We start from the raw sequence: 11224 nt of genomic DNA, 5'->3' as shown, positions 1-11224 counted from the left end.
GCAACCCTACCAAGCTTGAAACCCGGGGCTGCCTGAGCCTAAAACCCCGTTTAATTACCGTCCCGCACCGCCCCCCTCCCCGCCTCCCGCCGCCCGACTTCATAAATGGAGAAACTCCAGTCCGGACGACAAGAGAGCCACGGCACATTGGCTCCGACACCCTCTAGCCCTTTCCTAGGCGGACCGCCCAACCCACCTCCCGCAGGAGCCTGGGAGACGTGCGGGAGGGCAGAAGAGGGGAGACGCTGGAGCTCAGACTCCGCCCCCAGCTGCCGAGGCCCGGCCCCCACTCCCGGAGGCCTCTCCGCCACTGCCAGCCGCGTACTTCCCACCCACGCCGCGCAAGCCGCGCTCGTAAGCCCCGCCGCCGCCGTTCAGCCCCGCCCCCAGCGCCCCTGTCTCCTCCCCGTCCCGGCAAACCCCGCCCCTGCCGCCGGCAGCGACCGCCCTTTCAGTTTCTAGTCTCCAGAAGCTGCGGCGACGGCACCGCCTCCGCCCAGGTTCTCCGGCTTCCTGCCCGGCTCGTCCGGCCCGCGGGTCATGGAGCTCGGAGCTACGGATCGGGAGCAGCCGGCGCGTCCCAACCTGTCCTCCAGGTTAGCGCCTGGCCGGGTGAGCGGGTGGTGGAATCTGGGAGTGGGGTCGAAATCCCTTGTGCTGTCCCGCCCCAGGCCTCTCCATTAGTGAGGTAGGAGAGATGGGATGGGAGTCGAGGCTCCAGGCTCCTGATTCTGTCCAACCCAGAGTCGAGGGATGACCTTGAGCCGAGGGCTCCTCTCGTCTGCCTCTCCTTCCCCATCTGTGCAATGGGGACTGGGTTGGCTGGAGGTTTCCCAAGGGTCACTGATTCCAGCTCCTTTAGGATGGGGACAGTGCTTCCCCGTGTTTGGAGACTTTAAGGCGTTTGATTCCCAGAAGCCATCTGCCCTGACCCCGGCCTGTACCCTCCCCTGCCTCAGTTTCCCTGGGCAGTTTCTTCAGAGGCCTGGGACCCAGCTCTGAGTGTCTGGGTTTTGGCAGGTCCCCGGCTCCCATCCCTTCCCAGCCTGATCCCTGGAGGCAGCAGCCACCCGGCTGCTGAGCGGCAGTGACAGCATGAAGGCTCCGGTAAGTGGCGGAAGGAGGAAGGCTCACAGGGGACTTGGAGGTGGCTTCTGGCACGGCAGCCTCAGTAGCCTCTCCCACCCCAGGGCTGACTGTCACTTCCGACTTCACTGCTCCTGAGCTGAGGAGAAGGCCAGACTGGCCTCAAAGGCCAGCCCTGAGCTGGCAGGCTGTGTGGCCCCAGGCAAGTGGCATTCCATCTCTGGTTTCCGGGCCTTGCCCCTCCTCCTTGTAGAATGGAGATCATAGCACTACCTCCTGTGAGCATCCGAGGTCACCAGGTGAGGCATCTGTCTACCTGGGAGCGGGATATGCTGTGAAAGTTCAGTTTAGCTGCTCTTGATTTTATTCAGGAGCCCCTGGTGAGAGCCTTGGACGTTGTGGGAAGTCAGCCACGGCTGCCTGGATCAAGGTCTCTGGGTCCCTTGTGGGCAGGGGACCAGGTGCCAGGCACAGCCTGAGGCCTCAGGGGCTGAACCCCCTCCTCCGCACAGCTGGCCACACAGAGATTTATTTTTAGAAGCTGAAGTGGCTTGTGGGCAGAATAGCGAGGGCCTCTGGCAGGATATACCTGGGGGAGCTGGGGGGCTGCTTTTTCACCTCTGGTTTTCACAGAGCCCCAGCCAGCCACTCAGTGGTTTCTGAGGGGTGGCAGAGGGACCTGGGCCTTGGGTAGGCTGGGAGAAAGTTAGCACCCAGAGAGACACAGGTGGTGACCAAGGTGGCACAATGGCATGTCCGGGTTGTGTCCCCCACTAGGCGACTCCGCCTGGAAGGCTTGGTGGGGGGTACTCATTAAGTCTGCCCGCCGGGCAGTGGGCCAGGAGGGCTTCCTGGTTCAGGTGGCCTTTGGCACGTGGTTTCTGGAGGCAGGAGCCTCTGGGCTGCAGCTTTCAGTTGTTGAAACCATTCGTTGAATCATGCTGCCCTCACATCCCTTTCTTCCATCCCTTTCCTCACCCGGTCTGCTGACCCAAATCGCGACATCAGCTAGGTGGATGGCCACTGAGTCAGCTGGGGGAGGGGATGGGCTATGGGCATGCAGACAGCCTCATCCCAGGGTCTGAAGGGGGCTGGTTGCCCTTCTGATGGGCCACTCTCCTGTCCTCACGTGCACAGCACTTCATGGTAGTGCTTTGGCCACTGACCTCACAGTAAGTTCACGCTGTGGGCATTATCTATTTCAAAGAGGAAGCAGGCCCAGAGAGGTGGAGAGTTATACCCAAGGCTGCACAGTACACCTCAGCTTCTGGTTAAGAGCACGGTTTCTGGTTTTGAGGCCCCACCCTGCTACTTTCGTACTGTGTGGCCTTGAGCTACCCATTTCACCCCAAGTAGTTTCCCTTATCCTAGAATATAGGAATAATAATAGGGCTCATCTCAGGGTCATGTGCTCTGAGCTTGGCAGCCCAGAGGAAGGCCTGGTTAACAGAGATGGTGGCCTCTGCTGATGTTCTGGGAACTACTGAGCTGGGGTTTGGACCCATGAGGCTGGGGTACAGCACCCCTGCAGATACTTCTAGGAGCCCCAGCGACCCCCACTCCCACCCCATGACGACTGTCTCCCCAGGGTCGGCTCCTCCTCATCATCCTGTGCTCCTTGGGCTTTTCCGTTGCCTACATCCTGCTGTGCTGCTGGACCTGCCTGCCCTTCTGCCTGGCCTCCTGCCTGGACTCCCACCTCTCTATCAACTCCAGGCCCACTGTGCGAGGGCCCCAGCACTTCAGTGGCTACAGCAGCGTGCCAGATGGCAAGGTGAGTTGGCTGGGCAACATGTGGGGGGCAGGCCTGGCCAAGGCTACCAGGGTGCCCCCAACTCTCTGGGGTTGTGAGAAATGGGCTCATGTCAGGCCAGCCTGGACCCTGGGCTTGGCTCCTGTCCACTAGCTGACCTGTCACTTTACCTCTCTGAGCCTCAAGTTCTAAGAGGAAATGTCTTTTTTTTTTTTTTTGGCCGCACCGCGCATCTTGCAGGATCTTATTTCCCCGACCGGGGATTGAACGCGGGCCATGGCAGTGAACGTGCCGAGCTCTAACCATTGGACCATCAGGGAATTCCCACATGTCTTTTTTTTTTTTTTTTTTTTTTACTTCAACAAATAATTGCCTGGCTGCTCTCAGCTGGATGCTGGGGATAAAAAAAGGTGAATCAGACAGGGTGGCCCCCTGGAACTCCCAGCCCAGCGAGGGGAGCCAGACATCATCACATCACGGTGCTGAACGCATCTTTAGATTGACCTGTCTACGCACAATCCGTTTGTTCAGCAAGTGTGTATTTGGTGCCTTGGATGTGTCTTGCCTTGTGCTGATGGCTGCTGGGGATACAGATGACACAGGTAAAAGTCATATCAGCCCCAGAGCTCTCCCTCTGGGGGAGACAGGGACAGTGGGAGACAGGACGAGGGACAGGACGAGGCAGCTGAGGCCCCTTGCCCCACGGCACACACCTCCCCATGCTTGCTCTGCTGGGCGAGGTTTGGAGCACTTTACCCCCTTCACCCTGATTTCAGCGGCCCCATCTGGTATGTCTCTCAAAGACATCCCGCAACGACACCTGGTGCAGGAAGCTCCCAGTTCGGAGTTTGACAGCTCTCTGAACGTTGGTCAGAGGGAGGCGTGCTCAGGGACCCTGGCTTGGAGGAGACCAATTTCAGACCTTCACCCCTCTGAGTCACAGTTGCCTTATCTGTAAAAGGCTGTCATTACAGTTCCTACCTCGGTAGGGTCACTGTGCAGGTCCAAGTGAATGATTCATGGACAGTGTTTAGAACGGGTGCTGTGTAAATCTTTGATCAAGATGCAAAAACAGGGCTTCCCTGGTGGGAAGTGGTTGAGAGTGGTTGAGAGTCCGCCTGCCGATGCAGGGGACACGGGTTCGTGCCTCAGTCCGGGAGGATCCCACATGCCACAGAGCGGCTGGGCCCGTGAGCCATGGCCGCTGAGCCTGCGCGTCCGGAGCCTGTGCTCCGCAACGGGAGAGGCCACAACAATGAGAGGCCCGCGTACCGCAAAAAAAAAAAAAAAAAAAAAAAAAATGCAAAAACAGCTGGGGTCGGGGGGACAAATTAAAGCGCCATACAGGTTTGGCCAGGTGGGACAGACGGCTCCACGGTCATGGCCAGTGTTCATTTCAGATGCTCAGAGCTCATGGTGACGTGGGCCCAGGGTGGCCAGATCCTCTGAATTTTGTTGTTGTTTGTTTGTTTTTTATTTATTTTTGGCCGCGTTGGGTCTTTGTTGCTGCGCGCGGGCTTTCTCTAGTTGTGACGAGCGGAGTCTACTCTTCGTTGCGGTGCGTGGGCTTCTCACTGCGGTGGCTTCTCTTGTTGCAGAGCACGGGCTCTAGGCGGGCGGGCTTCAGTAGTTGCAGCACGTGGGCTCTGTAGTTGTGGCTTGCAGGCCCTAGAGCGCAGGCTCAGTAGTTGTGGCACACGGGCTTAGTTGCTCCGTGGCACATGGGATCTTCCCGGACCAGGGATTGAACCTGTGTCTCCTGCATTGGCAGGTGGATTCATAGCCACTGCACCACCAGGCAAGTCCCCCAAGTTTGTTAACAGAGCATGAAATCTAAGTTTGGAATGTCAAAAGGGCTGATTTTTATAAATTAAGTATTAATTGTCTTAAAGACCCTGTGTAGGACAAGCAGAACACCTCCTGGGGCTGATGGTGACCTTGGATCTGACCAGACCCCAGTTGTCAGGTCAGGCTCAAACTGAGGGCAGAATAAGGAAGTCTTGTTTATTGCTGGGGCGTGGAAACTGGGGCTACGAGTTCTTAAATCAACATTATGTCAGACATGAAATGTCCCTGAGTGGGCTACAACACTGTGTCTTTTATTGACTAGAATCCATGTTCCCATATCCTTTACACGCCTCCATAAACCTGGTTCCCCCAGGAGGGAATGGAGGCCTGGGGTAGGCAGCAAGTCCTTTGCTGGGAGCCCTGACCCCTGACACCCAGTGAATGTTTGCAGGCTTGTTGGCTCAGCTTCCGCCTCTTGGGGGATAATGAGGTGAGGGTTGGACCCTTACTGTGCCCTTGGTCTGTGCTGATCACTCTCCAGGCATTTTTAATTGAATCCTTCCTTACAGCCTGGTCCAGTAGATGCTATTTTCATCCCCATTTTACAGATGAGGGAATTGAGGCTCAGAGAGGCAAAGTGACTTGCGTAAGCCCACACAGCTAGGAAGGGGCAGAGCCAGGATTGAGGCTCAGAACCAGAGGTTCCCAATGTTGTCGTGGGCACTAAAGACTGCTTTTACTTATAAACTGGAACAATGAGAATGGGACTGGGGCAGAGGAGGGGGTGACCTAAGAGTGATTCCGAAGAGCTGAGGTTCATATTTACCTAACAAACACATACATGACACCCAGTCTGTGCCAGGCACTGCTCTGAGTGCTTTATAAATATTTGCTTATGTAACCTTAATGAGGAAATGCAATGTAGGGCCCCTTAGGGCCTCAGCAGTAAAGACCAGGGTCAGGAATGTGGCTGATGAGGAAGCATGAAGATTCCCTGAACACAGAATCTTAGCTCTGCCACTTGTCATCGGTCTGACCTTGAGAAGGTCACTCCAGCTGCCCAGCCTCGGTTTCCTCATCTGCAAAATGGGTTGATAAAGGGACTTACATCCCTTTACTGATACATCTTACTGATATAGATGTCAAGTGTGGTCAGGGGGTGTTCCTGGGTGGAGTAGCAGGCAGGTGGAAGCTGTGTGCCCAGGACTTTCTTTTTTTTTTTTAAAGAATTGTTTTAGTTTTCATTCTTTTTTTATATAAATTTATTTTATTTCATTTATTTTTGGCTGTGTTGGGTCTTCGTTGCTTCGAGCAGGCTTTCTCTAGTTGCAGTGAGCAGGTCCTGCTCTTTGTTGCGGTGCACGGGCTTCTCATTGCAGTGGCTTCTCCTGTTGCGGAGCACGGGCTCTTGGCGCGTGGGCTTCGGCAGTTGTGGCTCACGGGCTCTAGAGCACAGGCTCAGCAGTTGTGGCACACGGGCTTAGTGGCTCCGCGGCATGTGGGATCTTCCCGGACCAGGGCTCGAACCCATGTCCCCTGCATTGGCAGGCAGATTCTTCATCACTGAGTCACCAGGGAAGCCCCCCAGGACTTTCTTTCTCTCTACCTCCCCCTGCAGCCGCTGGTCCGAGAGCCGTGCCGCAGCTGTGCCGTGGTATCCAGCTCGGGCCAGATGCTGGGCTCGGGCCTGGGTGCCAAGATCGACGGTGCTGAGTGTGTGCTGCGCATGAACCAGGCGCCCACTGTGGGCTTCGAGGCGGACGTGGGCCGGCGCAGCACCCTGCGGGTCATCTCCCACACGAGCGTGCCGCTGCTGCTGCGGAACTACTCGCACTACTTCCAGCAGGCCCGTGACACCGTCTACGTGGTGTGGGGCCAGGGGAGACACATGGACCGGGCGCTGGGCGGCCGCACCTACCGCATGCTGCTGCAGCTCACCAGGGTGTACCCGGGCCTGCAGGTGTACACCTTCACCGAGCGCATGATGGCCTACTGCGACCAGGTCTTCCAGGACGAGACGGGCAAGAACCGGTGAGCCAGGGGCCTGCCTGCTGGGGTCTCCCTGGCGGCTGGGGACCTGCCTTCTCCAGCAGCCTCTGGTCCACCGAGGGTCTGCTCTGTCAGGTGCTGGGGCTCAGCAGTGGTACAGGCGGACGTGGTCCTGCCCTCTGATGGGGGCTGGGAATCAGAGGGCTGTCATTCATCGAGTTCTCTTAGAGATGAAGAATTCCAAATGGTGGTAAGGGGCGTTCGGCCTCGCCAGCATGCGTTGTGGGGTGACTGGTGTGGGCCCACGTCAGGGAGCTCTTCTCTCTGGAGGGGGTGCTCTGAGACCTGAACTGGTCTTTGACGTCCCTTCCTGATAAGGAAAGCAACAGTGACAGTTCTAACAGCCCTTTTCACGCACCAGGTGCTGCCCTCAAGATCTCATTCTACCACACGCCTAAAAGAGCGCCCCGACTCCTGTGGCCCCCTCCTCCACGCACGGGCTCCTCCCTGCCACCTCCCCACCTCAGAAAATACGGCTGCCAGCCTCCAGTTTTTCAGACAAACACTTGGGCTTTGCCCTTGACTCCCCTTGTTTCATCACCCGCCACGTACGATGGGCTCTCGAATCTCCTTCCGTGCCCACGGGTGCCACCTTGACCTAAGCCACCATCCCCTCCTGCTCTCGCAGCACCCCCTGCAGTCTGAGCTCCAACTGCCCTAGGGAATTCATCCCATCAGTCACCTGCCCTCACCTTACAGCAGCTTCGCATAACGGGGAGAGTAGAGTCCAGACTCCCACCTCCTTCCTCCCCTGGCCTACAAGCCCCGCATGATCTGGCCCCTGCCTGCTTCTGTGACCTCATCCTCCTTCGCTTACCCTGTTCCAGCCACCCTGGCCGTCTGGGCCTCCTCAGACATCCACGCTGCTCTCACCTGCAGTCCCGTGCACGTGCCGTTCCTTCCCCCAGGTCCTCCCACAAATGACTGTTTGCTTCCAGATGTGGATGGAGTGTCATGTTGATCCCAAATGAAGGAGCATCTGCCACCTGACATCCTTCATCCCATTCTTTTGTTTCTTCCCAGCAGTTCTCTCCCAGCTGCCCACTCCCTTGAGAATGTTAGCAATGGGCGGGGCCGGTTCAGGCCAGCACAGGGCTTGGGAGGTGTTCAGTTTGAATGACTGAATCACCCCACAACCCCTCGGTAGAGGTGGAGGTGAGTGGCCCCCGGCTGGGAGAGTAACCAGTGCTGGTGCTTTGAGAGAGTCGAGGCCTGGGGTAGCCACACAGTTCCTTGCTCTGAGTTGGGTGTTGGGCCTGGAGGAGGAGCTAGGCTGAAAGTGTTCCCTCTCCATAGCCACCCATAATTATCCCCATTTCACGGATGGGTCACTGAGGCTCAGAGAAGTTCACGAGCAAACCTGATGACGCAGAGCAGATTCAAATGGAAGACCATTTGACTCCAGACGACCCTCTTCCCCACTTTCAACGACGGTGCTCTGCTGCCTCCTGCCGTCTCCCGAAGCTTGGTCCCTTAGCTGTGGGCGGGATGTGATCAGGGCTGCCGCACCACCGCTGGGAGAGGGGTGGTTTGCTCAAGTCCTCTGTGGGTGGGAAGAGTTGAACGGACCCGGCTTTGCACCCCACCCCCACCTGTTGCCCATTGCTGGCCTTGGGCTGGGGCTGCCCCGTCCTTAGGCACCCCCAGAACCCACTGTGGGCGTCAAGGTGAGAGGCCCTCGGCTGGGAGGGGAACCAGTGCTGTGCCTTGAGAGAGCTGAGGCTGGGGCCACCCTGCTCCCAGTTGAGTTGGGGTCGCGGCTGGCTGACTGCTTCCCTCCCTCTGCCAGGAGGCAGTCAGGCTCCTTTCTCAGCACCGGCTGGTTCACCATGATTCTCGCCCTGGAGCTGTGTGAGGAGATCGTGGTCTATGGAATGGTCAGCGACAGCTACTGCAGGTCAGGCTAGCCAGGCGCCGGGCGGGAGGGCACCATGCATGGGCCCTGTCCATGCTGGAGGGTGCGTGGGCTTCCCGATGGGTGGCCGAGGCACAGGGTGGGAAGGAGCTCGGCCTCTGGAACAGGTTGGATACCAGCCTCCGCTCTGCCTGTGTGGCCTTTGGGCCTGGCCGCCACCTTCCAGAGCCTCTATTTTCTCATGTCCAAGAGAGAAAATAATCACACTTTCCTCAGAAGGTTATGGAAAGGTTTAGAGAATAATCTACCAAAGTGCCTACCACAGCATCAGGGCTGATGGTGTCAGTGATCTATTACACCTAAGTTCTGACTTGTGATATTATATAGCTCAACGTTATCATAACTAACATGACTAATTGAACTGAAAGGGTTCCACGTCTTCACCCTCTGTTCTTCTTGGAACTTCGCTGAGCACGTGGGTGAGATGGTAGTAGCCCGTGTGCCCTCTGCCATGGCACCTTGCCAGACAGCCAGTGAGTAGCTGGGTGTGCAGGGCTGGCAGCTCCATGCTCACCAAGAGCCCAGCACCAGGCGCTTTGCATATTTTGACCTGTGCTTTCAGCCGAGAAGGTAGGTAACCACCATCCCCATTTTACAGATGGGTTATTGAAGCTCACGGCGTACGTCTCTGGCCTAGAGTCAGCCAGCTTGCAAGAGGCAGAGCCAGGGCTTGAACCCTGGCCTTTGGGATCCTCAGGGGCTGCCCTTTTCCTCCTTTGTTCTGGCCTCCCCTGGGACCAAGCATGGGGCTCTGTGGCCTGTAGTACCTGGCGAGAGGGGGTCCGGCAGGTGGCAGGGTCTGGTGGGAGGCAGGCGAGCTCTGGTGCCTCACGCTCATCCCTGCTCCCCACCCACAGGGAGGAGAGCCGCCCCTCGGTGCCTTACCACTACTTCGAGAAGGGCCGGCTGGACGAGTGTCAGATGTACCTGGCACACGAGCGGGCACCCCGCAGCGCTCACCGCTTCATCACCGAGAAGGCTGTGTTCTCCCGCTGGGCCAAGAAGAGGCCCATTGTGTTCGCCCACCCGTCCTGGAGGACCCAGTAGCCCCCTCGCCCAGCCAGCCACGACGCCTTCACCAGGCCTCTGTTCCGACCACACTCCACCAGAAACATTTAATTTATGGATCCTGCCTCCTGTCGTGTGCCGAGCAGACCGAAGTTCTCTTCCTGCCCTACCCTGGGGACACCTGGGCCATCTCAGGCCTCTAGACTTACGGGGAGAAGAGGAGGGCCGTGGTGACCTTTGCACCCTCCTCCCTACCCCTGCTCCCTGAGTAATCTGAGTCGGATTCGTCACACCTCTGAGTCTGTCCGGTGGCCTTTGCTCCCGGGGCTGGCGACCCCCCTATTCACCAGCACCATGAATTTCAACCGAGCACCAGCCCTGGCCCTTCCTCTCTGCACTCCCTCTCCACCTGCCTTTGGTGCCACACTTCCCAGGCTTGTCGCCCTGGTCAGGGCAACCCAGAACTTGGGGTTTGTTGGGCGAAGGGGCCTTTGAACTGTGACTGCCAGGGCCACCTCTGGAGTGTATGGGTAAACATGTTTTCTGGAAGCCTGTCCTGGCTGTTGTCACGTGTCTGGGGGTGGGGATCAGGGCTCCTCTCGCCACCACAATGCCATGACCTGTTGTCTTGGGGGCAGACCTACAGCCGGCTGGGCTTCTGGCCATTTAATGTGCCTGCATATTTCCTCCCCAGGAACCTACCCGCTTCCCCACCAGGTCAGGGAGTCTAACCCCATGACTGCACTTGACGCAGGGAACACCCCAGCTCAGAGGCTTCCATGGGATCCCCACCCTGTACCCAGTGGGAGGAGAGTCAGTGTGGGAGGAAATTCTTCCATGTCATGTTGCCTTCCTGGTCCAGGGTCAGATTCCACTGGCCTTGCCAGTTAAATTCCCAGTTAACTCTGGGGTTGGTTACACTGCTAGAAAGGAAGGAGGGCAGGCTTGGGGCTTTCCTTCTCTGAGTATCAGTTTGGTCACCTGTAAAGTGGAAAAGCACATCCACCAGTGAACAGGTAGCAAGGGTGTACAGCCACGCTGGGGTGGGTTAGAGTTAGAGCCCATTTTACAGGTGAGATGAAGCTGCCTGGCTGAGTCAGGGTGCGATCCAAGGTCTGAGAGCTGCGCCTGAGCGTCTGGGCCCTGCACCAGGGGGCTGGAAAAAGCCCACGGAGGCTTCACCCCCCTCCTCCCTCCTTCCCTCCTAACTTCCTCCCTCCCTCCCTCCCTCTTCTGGACACCGGGAGACTAATGGAGGGCCGGGACCCCAGGCTGTCAGCTGGGATGGAGCCTAGGGTTCTAGCTTCCAGCTCCGGGGCTTGGCCACTTCATTGGCTGGTGACCTGTGCAGAACCTGCCCCGGGGCACCACGCTTAGCTCAATGTTCTGCTGTTGTCACTTGAAATTCTTTTTTTTTTTTTTTTTTTAACAAAGGGCTGTGCCTTTTCATTTTGCACTAGACCTCACAAATCATGTAGCCATCTGTGCCAGGGAGTCTGGGTGACCCAGGACAGTCCCTTTCCCACCCCCAGCCTTCTCAGGAGAGACTGGAGACCTGGCACCTGGCCCACCTGCCTTTTGTGTCCTGCCTCCCCCTACTGGGTGCCAGGTGTGCCCAGAAGCCT

The 11224-nt window shown here is 57.7% G+C and overlaps 1 protein-coding gene across 8 annotated transcripts; it reads left to right on the top strand.

Annotated features, from left to right (window-relative positions):
- The first annotated feature begins 458 nt into the window (after positions 1 to 458).
- Positions 459 to 10153, top strand: ST6GALNAC4 (ST6 N-acetylgalactosaminide alpha-2,6-sialyltransferase 4). 8 transcript variants are annotated; one of them, XM_033858673.2, is made up of 8 exons: positions 560 to 596; positions 1021 to 1107; positions 1191 to 1385; positions 2675 to 2860; positions 6216 to 6494; positions 6588 to 6658; positions 8466 to 8573; positions 9449 to 10153. In XM_033858673.2, the coding sequence occupies exons 3-8, from the start codon at positions 1341 to 1343 to the stop codon at positions 9636 to 9638; spliced, it is 879 nt and encodes a 292-aa protein (XP_033714564.1). In that variant the 5' UTR covers positions 560 to 596; positions 1021 to 1107; positions 1191 to 1340; the 3' UTR covers positions 9639 to 10153. The 8 variants fall into 8 exon arrangements, with proteins under 8 accessions (XP_033714563.1, XP_033714561.1, XP_033714562.1 ...); XM_073806648.1 differs by adding an exon at positions 3080 to 3441 and having other exon boundaries at positions 569 to 596; positions 1191 to 1288; positions 6246 to 6658; XM_073806646.1 differs by having other exon boundaries at positions 566 to 596; positions 6246 to 6658.
- Positions 10154 to 11224: the final 1071 nt, after the last annotated feature.

This window comes from Tursiops truncatus, chromosome 6, assembly GCF_011762595.2.
Source record: "Tursiops truncatus isolate mTurTru1 chromosome 6, mTurTru1.mat.Y, whole genome shotgun sequence".
Taxonomy (NCBI): Eukaryota; Metazoa; Chordata; class Mammalia; order Artiodactyla; family Delphinidae; genus Tursiops; species Tursiops truncatus.
Note: the sequence above shows the minus strand (reverse complement) of the source record. Positions and strands in the feature narration are given on the sequence as shown.